The sequence below is a fragment of the Bubalus kerabau genome, chromosome 4 (assembly GCF_029407905.1).
Source record: "Bubalus kerabau isolate K-KA32 ecotype Philippines breed swamp buffalo chromosome 4, PCC_UOA_SB_1v2, whole genome shotgun sequence".
In the NCBI taxonomy this organism is placed as follows: domain Eukaryota; kingdom Metazoa; phylum Chordata; class Mammalia; order Artiodactyla; family Bovidae; genus Bubalus; species Bubalus kerabau.
Window position 1 is genome coordinate 82,432,734 of NC_073627.1, and position 17,489 is coordinate 82,450,222.

A 17,489-nucleotide genomic window follows, 5' to 3' on the forward strand; every position below is an offset into this window, starting at 1 on the left:
GGGCAGATCTGGGCCGGGATGTTGGATCAGTCACAAGCGACCCTCCCAGCCTCTGAACAATGAGATGATGGTCGCTACCCCCATCGGGTTCATGCGAGTCCGTTAAAACTGCAGCTGAACTGCTTGGCCCCGTGCTTGCTTCAGAATCTCCTAAAAGGCACTCACGTACGAGTTGACACCATCATCCCCACCGTCAGAACCAGCTTGAGGGCTATTAATAAAAAACCGGTATTCATAAATGGGTCCAGGGACTTCCGTGGTGCTCCAGTGCTGGGTGTTCGGGTTTGATCCCTGCTTGGGGACCTAAGGTCCCACATGTCACATGAACACGAGCAAAAAAATTAAAGCAGAAATGGGTCTAGTGAAAAAGCCCAGAGATACTCTCAGTGACTTAAACAAACAGATCTCTGTGTCTAAAAGGAAGGCACGGGTCCTAATTCAGGAGTTACTGGGTACTAGTGAAAGTGAAATTCGCTCAGTCATGTCCGACTCTGTGCGACCCCATGGAATTCCCAGGCACGAATACTGGAGTAGGAAGCCATTCCCTTCTCCAACTATGTACTAGAGTAGATGACAATTCAAGTTGGTGACAGTCAGGTTGTGGTGCTGAAACCACAACTGCCTGGTGGAGGGTTGACTCTGGAGTCAGGAGAAGGCCTGTTCTGAGCCATGTCATTCCTGATGCAGGAGATGGCTCAGCTGTAAGCACTCCTTCACACAGTCCAGTTCTTTCCCTGGTACTTTGTGATCACGCTGAGTCTGTGCTCATGCCAGGATCAGGAATGCAGAGGCGAGGCCCTGCACTCAGGTCCTCGTTTTTCCTGCCATCTCTTCAGGAACAATTCTCCTGTGTTAGCTTCTAGGAAGACCTGCTGTCGATGTGGGAAGATCTACGGTGTGACTTCTCCAGGCAGACACAGCAGGACAGAGGAATGTCACTACCACTTTGGCCGAGTGTTGAGTCATAAAGGTGAGTATCTGGTTCTGTTTCATTTATTTGACAAGCCGAGCCAGTGCCAAATCAGTAGAAAGGTGGGATATTCATTTCAATGTGTATTTTTTAAATACAACCTGGTAGAGAGAAACTGTTGATTATGAAGTTTCCATTGCAAACACCCACTTCTGAGCATCACTTCTTAACTTAGCTGGAGCTCGCTGGCTCAAGAGGCATGTCTGTGATGACTCTTCTGCCCTTTTAGGACCTCAATTCAAGCCGCTGGGGCTTCCCAGGTGGCGCTAGCAGTAAAGAATCCTCCTGCCAATGAAGGAGGCATAAGAGACTTGGGTTCCATCCGTGGGTTGGGAAGATCCCCTGGAGGAGGGGAAATGGCAACCCACTCCAGCATTTTTGCTTGGAGAGTCCCATGGACAGAGGAGCCTAGTAAGCTATAGTCCATAGGGCACAAAGAGTCACAACTGAGCTTACCATATATATCAGGCAGTTACCTGTTGACTTTACCCACTTCTCACAGGCCAGCATTAGAGTAATGTCTTTGCTAAGAGCTTCAATTCCTTGCCGCACCCCGCCCTGAGAGAAAATGAACAAACATTTGATTTCCCGTCCTGGCCCCCGTTTTCCCCTGCAGCACAGTGAACTCCCAACAGCCCCCTCAGATAGTGATTTTTCCCTACTCGAACCAAAAAACCTGGGCACGGTCGTCATCATCTCCCTCTGGCACACTCTTTCTTTTAACATTTTTATTTATTTATCCATTCATCTGTTTAGAATGCAAGGGTTTTTCTTTGTGCCACATGGCTTGTGGGATCTTAGGTCTCTGACCGGGGATTAAACCCCGGGGCCACAGCAAAAGCACAGAGTCCTAACCACTGGGCCGCCAGGGAATTCCCTGGTGAGCCCTTTCATCTCAGAGTGGCCACATCCCACTTACTCTACCTCAGAAGCGTCTCTTCTCCCCCGCTGTTCCCCCTGCCAGAGCCACACCACCCTCACTTCCATCCTAAACTGCTGCGGCATCCTTCTAGGCTCACTCCATCTGCTATGCCTTTTCTGGTCTTCACCGCCCCTCCCCAGTCTATTTCTCACCCAACAACCCCGAGAATAATTTTACATCACGGTTCTGTTGAGCTCACTCCTCTACTTTCATAAACATTCTTCAGTAACTTTGTCAACCCTGCCAGATTTGACCTCTACCCCGCCACCAGATCTTGTACCCTTTCCATGGTTATCTTCATGCCACACTGGCCACCTCGAAAGGTACCTTCTAACCTGCTGTCTCCTGTCCCTTTCGCACGGCTGGTTTCCTCTCATCCTTTGTTGTTGATCAGTCGCTAAGTCATGTCCGAATCTTTGTGACCCCATGGACAGCTGCACACCAGGCTTTCCTGTCCTTTACTATCTCCTGGAGCTTGTTAACACTCATGTCCATTGAGTCGGTGATGCCCTCCGACCACTCATCCTCTGTTGCCCTTTCTCCTCCTGCCCTCAGTCTTTCCCAGCATCAGTTTTGTTTTTTTCCCAGTGGGTCAGCTCTTTGCATCAGGTGGCCAAAATATTGGAGCTTCACCTTCAGCACCAGACCTTCCAATGAATATTCAGGGTTGACTTCCTTTAGGATTGACTGGTTTGATCTCCTTGCTGTCCAAGGGACTCTCAAAAATCTTCTCCAGCACCACAAATCTCATTCCTTAGGTCTCTGCTTAAATATGATCTCCTCAAGGTTCTTTCCCAACCCCATGATCTAAAATAGGCCCTCCTTCCTAAATGGGAAGGAAATCTAAAAAGAGGGGATATATGTATACATATAACTGATTGACTTTGCTGTACAGCAGATGTACTAGCCCAACATTGTAAAGCAACTGTACTCTAATAAAAGTTAAATAGGTTGTCCCTCTTCTATCACAACATGCTGTCATTGGCTTTGGTAGCACATGACTGCATTGTGTAATGATTTAGTAATTTATCAGCTGTGCCTGAAAGACTGCAAGGTTTTGGAGGGTCCATCCCTCTTTTTTCTCCCCATCGTCAGGCTGTCACTTAGCTTGGTGCCTAATACATACAGGCCTTAGGTAGCTATTTGGATAGATGGTGAACAGATGAATCATTTATGTAGATATAGACACGAGTAGAAATGCTATTATCATAATAAGTGGTATGAATAAAAGTAGGGCAGAGGAAGTAGAGAGGAACAGTGGATATGATTGTATTACAGAAGAAATATAAGAATAAATAATATAGTGAAGATTCCCAGCTGGCTTAGTGGTAAAGAATCCACCTGCCAACATAGGAGACAAGGGTTTGATCCCTGGGTTGGACAGATCCCCTGGAGAAAGAAATGGCAACCCATTCTAGTATGCTTGTCTGTGAAATCCCATGGACAGAGGAGCCTGGCAGGCTACAGTGGGTTTGCAAGAGTCGGACATGACTTAGCAACTGACCAACAACAAAGTAAAGAGTAAATACCAAAGTAAAGATTAAGTAAACTTAGATTTGACCTGAGTGTTTGGGATTAGCTTTAGAGGGTAGGGGGGACTGTAGATTCCACAAGGAAGGAAAAAGAGGAAGACACTGCCAGAGAATAAGAGCAGCAGACTGCGACTGGGTGGAATCACTAGAGCACATGACATCATGAACAGGAGGGGCCTTCGGAGCTGGTGGACCTGAGATTTGGGTCTGTTTTATCACTTACTTTCTCTGAGACCTTGGGTAGGCTTCTGAAGCTCTCTGAGCTTTCGTTTCCACATTTATAGTAAGAGCTTTGCGTGGCAGTTTAGTGAGGTGATGTGCCCATGTCCTGGCTTACAAGCCGTGCTCTGTTAACACTGGTTCTTGGCTCTCTTTCTCATCTTGGAAGAAGATAAGATAAAGCTGTGAGATGTCAAAATTGGATAAGTAAGCCAGAAGTGCCAGCATGAGAAATTTGCATTTGATCAGTAATGTACAAATGAAGCATTTGAGGAAAGTAATGTAATGAGAATGTGCTTGAAGAAGCATATTTAATCTAACCACATTTTATAGAAAAACTGGTGCAGAAATCGCTATAGGCAGAGGGGGTTATAGGGAACAGTTGGGGGAACATTTCCTTGGGCCAGAGGGAAGAAGGACTTGGGTGGATAAGGGTACAGGTGATATAGGAGATTGGAGAGAGAGAGAAAAAGATGAAGGCTTGGCATTGTTGCTGTGAGAATGTGCAAAGTGTCTGGCCAAAGGAGTGGAAGAAGAGAATGTTGGGATTTTGGAGGTCCTGCCAGGGTTGGAGACAGCATCTGTGTTATGGTCTCAGGCCGTGTAACTGGGTGATGTTTCTTGGGTCAGATCAACAACTCGGATACAGAAAGGGAGAGGCTGGTGGTTGGAGCCACCACAGGGTTCCAGCAAAGACAGGAAGAGAGTAGAATTTAGAGAGGATGGCTGAGGTAGAGTTAAGCAGGGTAAAGAAGGGACACTAGGCAAGGAGCTGAAGATCAGGACAAATGATAGGGGAGCGAAGGGAAGAAGGGGAGGAAGGCATTCAGGACATGCGCAGTTATAACTCACCTTTAGAATCCAACCCCTGGCAACTTCCCTGTTGGCCCAGTGGTAAAGAATCCGCCTTACAATGCAGCGGACTGGGGTTTGATCCTGGTCAGAGACCTAAGCCCAGGCACCACAACTACTGAGCCCGTGAGCCACAACTAGAGATCCATGCGCCCTGTGGAAAAGATCCCACATGATGTATTGAAGATCCCACGTGCCACACCTAAGACCCAGTGCAGCCAAAAAAAAAAAAAAAAAAAAAGCAACCCCCGAGAATTCTGCTTCCTGGAGTCAGTTTTTCCTGTTTGTTACATAAAAGCTAGAAAAGTAACTATACAAAATAACTATACAGAGTTTTAGACCTTAGATCACTTGCATGGTAAAGTCTTAATGCTCTTTGAGGGTAAGATGCTCTGGGAGTTAGCCACTCTGCCTTGTCAAGCTTGCTCATTTGATTTTTCTTTTTTGTGTGGTTTGCAGTCCTTGGTGGCTTAGGAAGGAGGTAGAGCTGTTGCAAAGGTGTTCTTGGATCCCCCGGGTGTCAGGTTGCCAAGGTAGGGCTTGTTGCCCAGAATTCTATTTGTGTCAGAACCAGAGTTGCTGTCTGCTGCACAGACCTAGAGGATCGATGAACATTTGGTCTATTATTAATTCACTGATTTTCAGGTGGTGAAATTTTTATGAGCTTAATTCCTCTTGCCAAAATACACGGTAACTTATTTGGCAATGTTTGTTTCAGCAGCATGTTCCTAACCAAAAAGAAAACCTAGGGGGCTTTGTGAAGACGTTGGTCAAGTTCCCAGCCCTCGACAGGAATCCCCGTGTGTTTGCCATGAGCTGTGAGGTGGTATGTTGGTTGTACATTTTACCTCATGTATATATGTGTAAGGAACTTTCCCAGGCTTTCTCTCTCAGTCCCACATAGCTCTGCAATGCTGTTCACATGTTTTGGGTGAAGCAACTGTAGCTGAAAAAGAGTTAAGTGACTTGGCCCGGTCCCAGAACTTAGGGCTAGGCACTAGGGCTTCCCCGGTGGCTCAGATGGGAAAGCATCTGCTGGTTGTGTGGGAGACCCAGGTTCGATCCCTGGGTCTTAAAGATCCCCTGGAGAAGGCAATGGCAATCCACGCTGGTACCCTTGCCTGGAAAATCCCGTGGACAGAGGACCCTGGCAGGCTACAGTCCATGGGGTCGCAAAGAGTCCGACTCAGCTGAGCGATTCACTTTCTGAACTTAGCGATGGAGCCAGGAGTTGGCCGATGATCCTTTTTCTATTACCTATTGATTCTTTTTATACATAATCACTGCTTGTTCTACTCATTACATTGCTGAAATTACATGGGTGGAAAGTGTTATTAACACTGCTGTTATCCCCCAAACCATTGCTGCTGCTAAGTCGCTTCAGTCGTGTCCAACTCTGTGCGACCCCATAGACGGCAGCCCACCAGACTCCCCGTCCCTGGGATTCTCCAGGCAAGAACACTGGAGTGGGTTGTCATTTCCTTCTCCAATGCATGAAAGTGAAAAGTGAAAGTGAAGTCGCTCAGTTGTGTCCGACTCTTAGCGACCCCATGGACTGCAGCCCACCAGGCTCCTCCATCCATGGGATTTTCCAGGCAAGAGTACTGGAGTGGGGTGCCATCGCCTTCTCCGCCCCAAACCATTATAAAAGCTTTAATTTTCAACAAACTGTTGTTTATAGAGACAGTAAAATATTTATAGGGATTTATCTTCTTTTATATGAGAATCAGTACTAAATAGTAGGGGGAAAGCAGAACTTGGAATCTGAGACCTGGGAAGCTCCACAGCTTATCAGGCAAGTCTCCTGGATGATCTGATCTGTCAGTTATGAGGTTAATGATAATCCCCCAGTGACGGTGAGAATCTGATACACTGATATATGACAGAGTGCTTTGTATGTGTCAGACATCATGTGGACAGTCATCTTTAACAAAACATAAAATTAAATTTTTATTCCTTGTGGCATATTTGGAGAGCAGATTTGTGGACTATAATTATAGAAGAGCAACATACAGTTTCAAACTTAGATTTTTAATTGGAGACAGTTAAAGCTGCTTCTGGCTTTGTAACTATAGTTTGGATTTTTATTTTTTTCCCACTCAACGAGGTTTATAACTGTGTTGTCCAGTATGACATCCACTAGCAAACAAACATGTTGATGTAGTGAACAGAGTAGCCGTTACCAGAGGGAAAGCAGGGGAGGGCAAAATGGGTAAAGGGGCTCAACTGTATGGTGAAGGATGAAAACAAAATTTTTGGTGCTGAAGCGTACTGTAGTGTATATAGAAGTCAACGTATAATGTTGTATATGTGAAATTTACATAATGTTATACAACAATGTTGACTTCAGTAAAAAATGTAATTAAGTTGAAAATTCAGTTCTTCAGTCATTCTAGCCATATTTCAAATACTCAGTAGCCCCTTATGGCCGGTGGCTACCCTATTGGGCAGGACAGAAATAGAACATTTCATCTTCACAGAGGTTTCTATTGGATAGCATTGATCTCTAATGAAAATACTGGTAAAGCCTAAGCCAAGAAAATGAAATTATTTTATTAGCAGAAATATTACTAACATTGAGGGAAAAAATTAAAGCTTGGAACATCTTTGATATGACTGTCAGATCCACTCACTGGCTTTTGTTGGCAAAACAACGACAGGAATAAATTGTATATTCTAGTTAGAAATATTCCTTTATTATATCTAAGATGTTAAAGTGGGTTTACTCAGTGTGGTGTATAAACTTAATATCTCTGCCTTTATAGTGCTATACAGCCAAAGGCTGGAACTTACTCGAGTGGCAGTGGTGGACCCCAGCCTCCAGGTGGTCTATGACACATTTGTGAAACCAGATGAAGAGCTCATTGACTATAACACTAGGTATGCATCGTACAAGGGGTTTGTTTTTCAAATTATAGAACATTCAACATGTAGTTTAAGTTTTAGCCTAGGTACCTTTACTGGAGTCAACTTTAGAGCATGAGCTACACTATTTATTTATTCAAATTATTCATGTTCTGTTGAATACCTTGCTAGAATTATGCAGGCACTGTATTAGGCCCTGGGTAACTCTTTAAATAAGAGATACGGGCTCATACCCTCATGGTATTTACATGTTGGAGTGGTAGGTAGGAGGCTAGAGAGAGAGGCAAAAATATTGAATAAACTATTCATTCATTTATTCATTCAACCGTTAATAGGTTTCTTCTGAAAATATCATGCTATGCTCTTCCCATTAGGTGAAAATTTCTGTAATCCTGTAGACATGTCGCTGAGTATACACAGCTTTTATACAGCATGCAGAACACTGGTTCAGTGCAAATTCTATTTTATTATTATTATTAAAGTATGGCATGTTTCTGATCCAAACTCAAGGGTAACTTGAGATAGTATAAGATATGCCTTTAATTTTTAAAAGCCTCATATAAAACACCCAATAATATCATTGATTAACTGAATTGAATTTTCTAAAGGCATATAAGCCATATGACATAACACATATATGTATTTAAATATAAAATAGAAGACACTGATCTTATTCTAGAATGAAAATTTAGAAGTGTTAATTACTGATATGATTGTATTTATTCAGTTTTCTTTAACGAATTTTCCAGTGGTACTTAAGTATGTCTTGCATGTGTGTGTGTACCCACTCCAGTATTCTTGGGCTTTCCTGGTGGCTCAGATGGTAAAGAATCCACCTGCAATGCCGGAAACCTGGGTCGATCTCTGGGTTGGGAAGATCCCCTGCAGGAGGGCATAGCAACCCACTCCAGTATTCCTGACTGGACAATCCCATGGACAGAGGAGCCTGGTGGGCTACACTCATGGGGTCACAAAGAGTCAGACACAACCAAGCACCTAAGCACAGCACAACACAGCATTTGTGTGTACACATTTGTATATGTAGATAAATGCACACGTGTATACATGTATGTGAACAAATACGACTTTATACACATAGATTCTTTACCGCTGAGCCTGGGGAAGCCCATATATATATTATACACACTATATAGTATATAGTACATATATTACACGATTTGTGTGTGTATGTCCATAATTTTGGAGCACAACAAGGCAAAATGGGAGTGAATTAAAAGTTGTGATAAGCTTTGAGAATAATTACAGAGAATTCTGCTAACAAGCACTCTAGCAAATTCCCTCACATTCATAAAAATGTTTGTATACATAAAAACTCAATAAAAGTTCCTGTTACCAGAAAATGCATTTTGTTACTAATCTTTCTCCTTACCTCATTTGATGTTTTTTTCCTACTCATTTTGGCCATATCCTAATAGCCCCATCTATTTTACTTTTTTTAAACTTTATTGAGTTATAATTGGCAAAAAAATCATACTATATTTATTGTACTCTTATTGGTTCTTGTTCTTCCGTGGATTTAATGTAATCTTTTCTAGCTCCTTTTTGGAACAGGTCAGGAAATGTTTTGGTAATTACTGATAGTCACAGCAGCAAAACAAGAATTGAAGGGCTTGCATTAAAAACAAAAGAACTTTCAAATCTTAAAAGGTCAAAAGGATTCAATGGATGACATTCTTTAATAACTGCTTTAAAACAAATCCAAGTACTCTATCCATGATCATTTCCTCTTAATCCAAATATTTGACTATGAATCACATTCCTTAAATAAGCCAGATGATGGAGCCAGCTGTCTTTTTTTCCTTATAGGAGACAATAATATTAACATATAGCTTAAGTTGAAAATACCTTTGCAGTATTTTTCTTTTCTCCTAATCTGCACTAAGGCACAGCAATAGCCATGTTTCAGAACACTTATTTAGTATGTGCTTCATGAAAACCATGAGGATAGTCAGGTTATGCATGTAGTTTTCACTGTGTGCATACATTTTCACTAGATTCTCCTAAGCCATTGAAAAGTGAAAGTGAAGTCGTTCAGTTGTGTCCGACTCTTTGTGACCTCATGGACTGTAGCCTACCAGACTCCTCCGTCATCCATTGGGATTTTCCAGGCAAGAGTACTGGAGTGGGGTGCCATCGCCTTCTCCAGGGGATCTTCCCAACCCAGGGATTGAACCTGGGTCTCCCGCATTGCAGGCAGACGCTTTACCATCTGTGCCACCAGGGAAGCAATACACATGGTAGTAGTGTATATATGTCAATGCCAGTCTCTCAGTTCATCCTAAGCCATTAAGATTGGTAGTTAATCCTACTTTACAGATGAGAAAACTGAAACCAGAAGGTTAAGTAACTTGTTGAAAGTCAAATATAATAAGTAAATGGCAGAAACATAGCATAGTTCAAACTTAAGTTGTCTAGACTCTGCTTAGGGCTGCATTTGCTTTTCCATGTTCCCCATGTTTCATCTTTAGCTTTGTCTTAACGTAGACAGGCTAACTTTACTAAATTGTAATTGACAAGACTCAGATTATACAAAGATGAGAGTTCACAAAGGAGCTTTATCAGCTTGTAATAATGTCTCCTCCAGCCTTACATGATTGATCCAAAGTATAAATGTTGCCAAGTTATACCAATATAACCTAATAAAGGGGTAGTTGACAGTCATACGATAAAATCTTTGTTCTGATCATCAAATGTTTGTCTTATTGAGTCAGTAATGTAGTCTAACTGTAACTGATGAAATCTCCTGAGCTGCATTCTTTACTTACATGCACTGTGCATCTTATTGGGGCAGGTTTTCTGGTGTGGCTGAAGACGACTTGAAGAACACGAAGACCTCAGTCCGTGATGTGCAAGCCATCTTACTGAACCTCTTCAGTGCGGACACTATACTAAGTGGACATAGCTTTGAACACAGTCTCTACGCACTTAAGGTAAGGAGTTACAGGCTCATCTTCTTACAAAACTCGTGTTAGCCTGGTAGTCATCATCGTTGTGTCATCACTGATGCTCGATTTCCCCTTTTTTGACAAGACAAGAGTCACTGTCTGTGCTAATGACACTGTCCAACTAGGGTAAAGCAAAAGCAGTGTAAGAGAGCCCGAGTCACTTGGCTAATCAAGACCAGAAAGTCCAACTGTGAGAAAGCCAAAATCATTGTTTGTTTTGACACGATCGTTGATTAATATCCAAATAGATAAGACTGAGTTGATCTAACAAGTTCTTATAGTCACATCCTGGAAAATGCTTTTTCATGTTAAGTCAGGTAGGCCTTATAGGTAGTCTTAACATCAACGATATGCTCATTTTACTTGGTATGATAGACCTGAAGATCTCCCCTTTAATATACCTCTGGATTAAAATGGTCTGCTTTTTTGCTCCATGTTCTAGGAGTTTGCACTCTATGGCTCATGCCAGCCACCTGTTTTTGCAAATATTTTTATTGGAACAGAACCATCACACCCATTCATTGATAGATTTTCTGTTGTGCTTTCACGCTACAAGGGCATTGTTGAGTAGTTATAACAGAGGTGGTGTGGGCTGCATGCCTAAGCTATCTATAATTTGGGACTTGAAGAAAGAGTTGGTGGCTTTCCCTGGTCTAGAGCAGTGCCCTGCGATACAACTTGCCATTAACTATCCAAGATGGGGGACATCAGTTGTGTCTGATTCTTTGCAACCTATGGACTGTAGCCCGCCAGGCTCCTCTGTCCATGGGATTCTCCAGGCTAGAATACTGGAGTGGGTTGCCATGTCCTCCTTCACGGGATATTGGACATCACAGATATCAAATGTCTGATTGAGAAAATGATTTTTTCAGTTTCTTAACTTCAATAGTTGCACACGGCTCATGGCCACCACATTGCACAATGAAGCTCTGGAAGGTTGGGGACTGTGACTGTTTGTTTCAGCCACCCCTAGGACCTAACCGTCACACAGAGAAGGGTTAGTTCTTCTTTAGTGCAAGAATACAAGCAGGCTTCTTTAATTCTCCTGAGTGAACATCCCCTCTTTCTCTGCAAAGCTGGCACCATAGTATAGTCGCTTCCCCCAGCGCCGTTGTGCGCATGTGATGGAGGAGACGGAATGTCCTTCCACCAGACCCCGCCCAAGTGTGGGCAGAGACGTGGGATATAAGCTTTCTGTCGGAAAGGTCTTCCCAGACATGTCTCTCTGTCACCTCAGAGACAGCACCTCTCAAACAGTTTCTCACAGTGACTTTCCTGCTTCTCATTTTCTAGGAACTGTTATTTCATTTGCCTCCAAGACCAGAAAATTTCAAACCATCATGTTTCTTTATTCCTTGTAATCAGTCTCTTTCTTCCTTCCAGATCACTCATAGATGTCTCTTTTTTTGTTTCCACAACTACGTTATATTTTTGCTCCATCCTTTGCAGCCGGGTACAGTGTCTAAGAGGTGACTGATACATTAAGTGAGAATATATAAAGTGTTTCTGGACAGGGCATCATAGGTGTTAAACATTAAATTTCCAACCTTTTTCTTCTTGATCAGTCTTTAAATGACTCTTGTCCTGAGGCTAACCTTCTTTTATGCCTCTTTAAATTACAGCTCTTCTAATAAGGAATGCAAATGGTACCTGACTGTCTGGACTCTGTGGTCTGTTCCCCCTCCCCCATAGCCATCCTATTGTAAACTTTACCCCCTTCTTCCATGTGAAAGCACAGGGAATTTGAACCTAGATGGGACTAGTCCTTTTCCATGCTCCCTCCCCAGAGAGAGACAAAATAAACCACTGAAATGGGACTTGCACTGGAGTGAGGTGAGCCCCCCTTCGTTGAGTCCCAAGGTGAGCGGAGCCTGACTCACCCCTGGCTGCCGCCTCCCAGCCAGTAATTATCGGAATCCCCTCTGAGCTCATGCTGACTCCTAGTGGGGTCTCTTGGGAGGAAAGTAGACTCGGCAGTCAGGCTCTGAGATTGGATTTCTTTCTAATGTACTAACTTGGCTGAGGCAACTTTAACTTCTCCAAGCCTCAGTTTCTCTGGCTGTAAAAAGGGGACAATGAAATATTGACCGTGCTGGGTTAGTCTGCAATTTGTAGTGAGATAAGCCAGGTAAAGTGCTTAGTGACTGAGCTGGTATAACTGCTCATGTTCCTTGGTTTTGCAGTGTTATTTCTGCTGCTACAGTTCCTGTTGCTGCATCAGTTTTCTTATTCTTTGGGAAGAATTTCTAAAGAGGTTTTCTTTTTCATTTGACAGTTAATTCATACTTCAGTTGTGGACACGACAGTTCTGTTCCCTCATCCGCTAGGTTTGCCTCACAGAAGATCCCTGAAGGGTTTAGTGGCTGACTACCTGCAGAGAGTCATTCAGGATGAAGGTAAGAGCCTGCTTGTTCATGATAAATATCAAGCTCCTGAGTCTGAGGGGAGTGAATACATCATGAGGGTCATGGTAAAGGTCCCCTATTTGAAATACTTCCTGTGGGTTTTCTCCTAGGGTAGAGAATCCCAAAGTATCTGTTTAAGAAAAATGTGTTCCATGCCCACTACCTGGCATAGTCCTAGATGTTCCACAGGCATCAGAACAGTTGGGGCAGACTGGTGACCTTGGAATTCATACATAAAACTTTTGTTGGTGCAGAGATCTAATTCCATCCTAAATGCTGCTCTGTACCTCTCTTCATATGTGATTTTCATTACACCTAATGAGAATCTAAAATTGATTGGGTCCAAGGTATCTCAGTGGCGCTAGTGGTAAAGAACCCACCTGCCAAATGCAGGAGATGTAAGAGTCGTGAGTTCCATCCCTGGGTTGGGAAGATCCCCTGGAGGAGGGGAAATGGCAACCCACTCCAGTATTCTTGCCTGGAGAATCCCATGGACAGAGGAGCCTGGCAGGCTACAGTCCACAGGGTCGCAAAGAGTCAGACGAGACTGAAGTGACTGAGCACTCATGCAGATCATCTCACCCAAGGAAAATAGTGAGCTTTTTGTAAAAGGAAGTATAACTCAAATTCAACAGATTCATCATGCATGCACTTGCTTTGTAATGGATTGGTAGATCTTGCTCTCAGAACTTTTTTTACTTTTGGTATTTTTGATGTAAAGGCCCAACATTAAACAGGCTCACCAAATGCAACAGGTACAGCCGCCAGCGCTCCTGCTGGTGGCATTGCCATAAGCACGCGGTATGTGTCTGACTTGGAACGGAGGTTAGTTACTCTGTACATTTCGTGCAGACCCATATAGGCCCCTGTGTTGCACAAGATAGAAAAGGAAGTTAATTTTGAATGTTAAAATGTTATAATGCTATTGTTTCTACAGATGCTCCTCTGATCATGTCATTTATTGTACAAGAATTCAGATTTTATCTTGTGGTATTTATTCTTTCATTCTATGTCTATTAGACCAATACCATCTTACACAGGATCTTTATATTATCTGCTTTAAAATATTCATATCTCAAATGCCCCAAAAATGCTATTCTAAAATTCATAATGTGTTCTGCTGAAAACAACCTGGGACCATGGACACAAAAATATTTCATTGTACAACAAAAAAATGCCCTATATAAAGCAAAGTTAAAGAACACGACAGTTCTCTCAGAATAATGCAAGGAAACAAAAAATAATACACCATTTTACAAGTGTAGCCCATATAATTTTTCTCGATCTCAGACCTCACTTATTATTTTGTAGGCTTGGTATTTTGGGCAGATTTCATCTACTTTTTAAACCTCGTATCTAAGGTCACTCTCTGTCTAGGAGGTATATTTTTTCTAGCGTCTCTTTCTGGCTTCTTGTCAGATCTGTCATCCACCGGTGTCCGTCACTTTCTTGTTGCATATCCCTGGAAAAGAGGTTCATGGAGAAGGTACTGATGTGCTATGCCATCATAGGAACACAGTGACCATGTGACTGAGGGCAGGGTATTCAGAGAAAGGGAGATGTTTGTCCATCTGCTGCTGCTAAGTCGCTTCAGTCGTGTCCAACTCTGCGTAACCCCATAGACGGCAGCCCACCAGGCTCCGCCGTCCCTGGGATTCTCCAGGCAAGAACACTGGAGTGGGTTGCCATTAGATCTATGTAAAACATTTCTAAAGCAACCAGTGGTGGTTCTAGGTGTGAAATAGTGATATATTGATAAGTGGCCAGCGTTGATTCTGTTATAAACTCAAGACCGTTTTGAGACCATCCATGGGCAACCTCACAGGGAGTTGTCTATGTCTAACATTTTATTTTTTGTCCTATTCTATTTGGAGGTCACAGTTCCAGTGAAAATGCAACCGCCTGCATGGAACTGGTCTTCTGGAAGGTAAACGATGACCTGAAAGGAAAGAAGTAACCACCTGGCCCAAGAATATCTTAAACCTCTGCACTGCTTCCCTGACTCCTTGGCCTCCACCGCTGGCAGTAGAGTTCGATCTATAATAACATGAGGTTTCCCCACACTTTCAGAGACGAGGAGAAAGAAAAGCACTGTCGAGGTTTATGTATTACATTTTAAAGGTTGGATTTCCACAGCAGTTTCTAAAGTTGTGTCTGGGGAGGGGTGGGGAAGGAATTAGATTGTTTGGATTTTGACTAATCTTCATAGGCGGTGTGCAGATGACCATGGAAGATGCTTTAAAGTTGAAGTAATGAGTCCAGGACTTTCACAAAGTTCATTTCTCAGATTACTTAAAATTTCTTTTCCTCTTTAAATACCTGGAACCATTATACTGCTAGGAGTCAGAAACATCTTTTCCTAACAAAATCATAGCAGTTTTCTTTAGATCACCTATATAGAAATAGTTGTAGAGATTTTCTTCACAAAATACATGGATGTGAATGTAAACTTTTCAGTGTACTGTTAACATAATACAGTTTGGTCACTGGGCTATCGTGTAAGATGTTTTCATTCTAACTGGTGTACTCTTGCTTGATTTTGGTTCCTGTCAACCACTCACTGATCTTTTTTTTAAGGCAGTATCCTGTGGATCTTCTGGTACACTGAAATCTAATCTATATTCCCAATTCTGGACTTATCTAGTTCCTTAAAGGAGTTGGTTCTTCCCTTCTTAATTGCTTTTTGATGATATGCAAACTGGCCTGTGGAAATGACCTAAGTTAATTCAGTTTGCTGACCTTTGAGTAAGTATGAATCTTTAGTATTGATTCGGTTAACATGCTACAGAGCTACAAAGCTTTCTTTGTCAACAGCATGGATGCGTCACAGAGATGTCAGTCGGATGGCCGCTGTGCCAGAAGTGAACCCGTGGCCTTCTGATGGTTGGTTATGATGCTGTGTCCATCAGTAACACACCTTAGGCCGACTGCTTCAGTATTTTGAATTTACGAGTGAATCTTAGTCTCACTGAATTCCTTTTTCTTGATGCCGCCCTTTCGTAGTCATCTCTTGTACTTGATGTGAAGTAAATTCGTAATGATGTAAATTTATTTTAAATATATATAATCAAGAAGGTCAAGCTGTTAGAGAAGGTAGCTGTTATTGTGTATTCCAAAGCCACATGCAAAATTTGAAGACATTATCTACATTTTTCAGAGATACATTCATCCCCGTTCTTGTTTGGTTCCACGTACATACACACCAAGAGTTGTCAGGAGCACCTTCACAACATTTGGGGGAAAAGGACTGTGACGTATTTGGACCTGCTTTCAGTGGCTCTTCATTCCAGCCCCTGCTCTGCTGAAGAATAAATGGCACGGCAGCAGTGTTACTTTGCCTATCCTGCTGTGGGTGAAGAGCTTCTGGACAAATGCAGTTTCCTGGTCACTGTTTCTGATGCGTGAAGTTGAGCAGACGGCAGGAATAGGGAACATTACACAGTACATAGGACACTGCAACACAGGAGATTCCAGGTTTAAGCCCTCAGTTCCTGCTGGAACCAGAGGTACAGGAAAACAGTAGAATATTTCTGGGAGATGTTTCTAATCTTGTGAGCTTGTGATACATCTGGTTGAATATACTCACCAACTGCTGTCTGCGTATTGCCAACACATTAGAGGATGATAAAGTGTTTTCTTGAAAGTATAATAGAGACGGTTGGTAATACTTATGAGACACATTCCTAGACAAAAAGTGGGTAGGCAAGACATTTATTCACTTACTATATGATCTCAGTATAGCATGTGCCTACAATATAAATGGTAAACTCACACCTGATCAAAACTAGAACTTTTTACAACGTGCAAGACAGGTAGGGATGTTAATCTGCTATGATACATGTCACATGTCTCCCAAATATAACTACAAGCTTCCTGTTTTAATTTCTTAACAAACACATCGATGTTATCCGAGAAACTAAAACCTATTAGCTTATCACACTAACACTTCTTAACGTTCTTAGGCTTCTAAGGAATGAGATTTAAGTCGGTTTTTCAGTGTCTACGTTTAGGACTGATTTGTTGGCTCTGGAAACACATGAAAAAGTTGTCAAATTAACAAAGGAATCAGGATGGCTTCTACAGGTGAGGGGGAATGTTTAGAGATAGAAAAACATCTTTACATCACTTAGGTTAACATTTGAGAGACCTAAATCCATGTCCTGTTAGAACTCATACCTTTCCCCTCCTTTTTCTCACCTGTGCTGACAGGTTTACTAATAGTATTTTCTTCTACACAGTGAAACATCTTAGAGCATCCAATATATAGGTAAATATAAAAAAACCCTAGGACAATAATGAGTTATGCACTACACTAATTGTACTCTCACACCTTCCCATAAAGTCCATGTTTTTAGAAAAATATATTATTGTATATGAAACCACAAACAGGCATTCTGATTCCAGCACATTCTTACTCAAAATAGTATATACAGTCCTAGTCAGAAGGTGCTACAGACTCACACACGGGTCTTACAGTCAAAGTCCCAGGCAAGCGACAATCTATATACATGTCCATTTTCTGTCACCTCTCGGCAGAGGCTTGCTCGCTGAGCATCAAGGCATGAAGGGTCTCTCACACCGGTGAAGGGGAAACAGAATATACAGATGAAAGTGGTCAGTCCTAGGCTGCTTCTTCTGCAGAACAGTCGATTCCCGCGTAGGTGAACTTCTCGTAAAGTGTGGTGTTCACGTAGGTCTAGGAGAACAAGAGTGGTTCAGAGACACAAGCTGGCTCAGTCCTGCCTCCACTGGGAGCAG

General features: G+C 42.5%; 2 protein-coding genes across 7 annotated transcripts in view; one reads left to right on the forward strand and one right to left on the reverse strand.

The window, feature by feature from the left end:
* The first annotated feature begins 352 nt into the window (after window positions 1-352).
* On the forward strand, window positions 353-15,611 carry LOC129650915 (uncharacterized). Its single transcript, XM_055579696.1, has 7 exons — window positions 353-452; window positions 707-970; window positions 7,261-7,375; window positions 10,173-10,311; window positions 12,602-12,722; window positions 14,606-14,658; window positions 15,546-15,611. The coding sequence occupies exons 1-7, from the start codon at window positions 353-355 to the stop codon at window positions 15,594-15,596; spliced, it is 843 nt and encodes a 280-aa protein (XP_055435671.1). The 3' UTR covers window positions 15,597-15,611.
* An 815-nt stretch (window positions 15,612-16,426) lies between these two features.
* The window catches only part of TEK (TEK receptor tyrosine kinase), a 106,425-nt gene continuing 105,362 nt past the window's right edge, over window positions 16,427-17,489 (reverse strand). For all 6 annotated transcript variants that reach the window (XM_055577837.1, XM_055577835.1, XM_055577841.1 and 3 more), the window contains one exon: window positions 16,427-17,427. In XM_055577837.1, coding sequence (XP_055433812.1) covers window positions 17,353-17,427 — 75 coding nt within the window. In that variant the 3' untranslated portion in view covers window positions 16,427-17,352. The remainder of the gene's footprint in view (window positions 17,428-17,489) is intronic.

What these genes read in the sequence shown, in the direction of transcription:
- LOC129650915 (XM_055579696.1), top strand. Translation starts at nt 353, where the DNA reads ATGGGTCTAGTGAAAAAGCCCAGAGATACTCTCAGTGACTTAAACAAA. An exon ending in GAGAGTCATTCAGGATGAAG is followed by an intron (nt 12,723 to 14,605) that starts GTAAGAGCCTGC and finishes TTCTATTTGGAG; the next exon opens with GTCACAGTTCCAGTGAAAAT. An exon ending in TGGAACTGGTCTTCTGGAAG is followed by an intron (nt 14,659 to 15,545) that starts GTAAACGATGAC and finishes CTTTGTCAACAG; the next exon opens with CATGGATGCGTCACAGAGAT.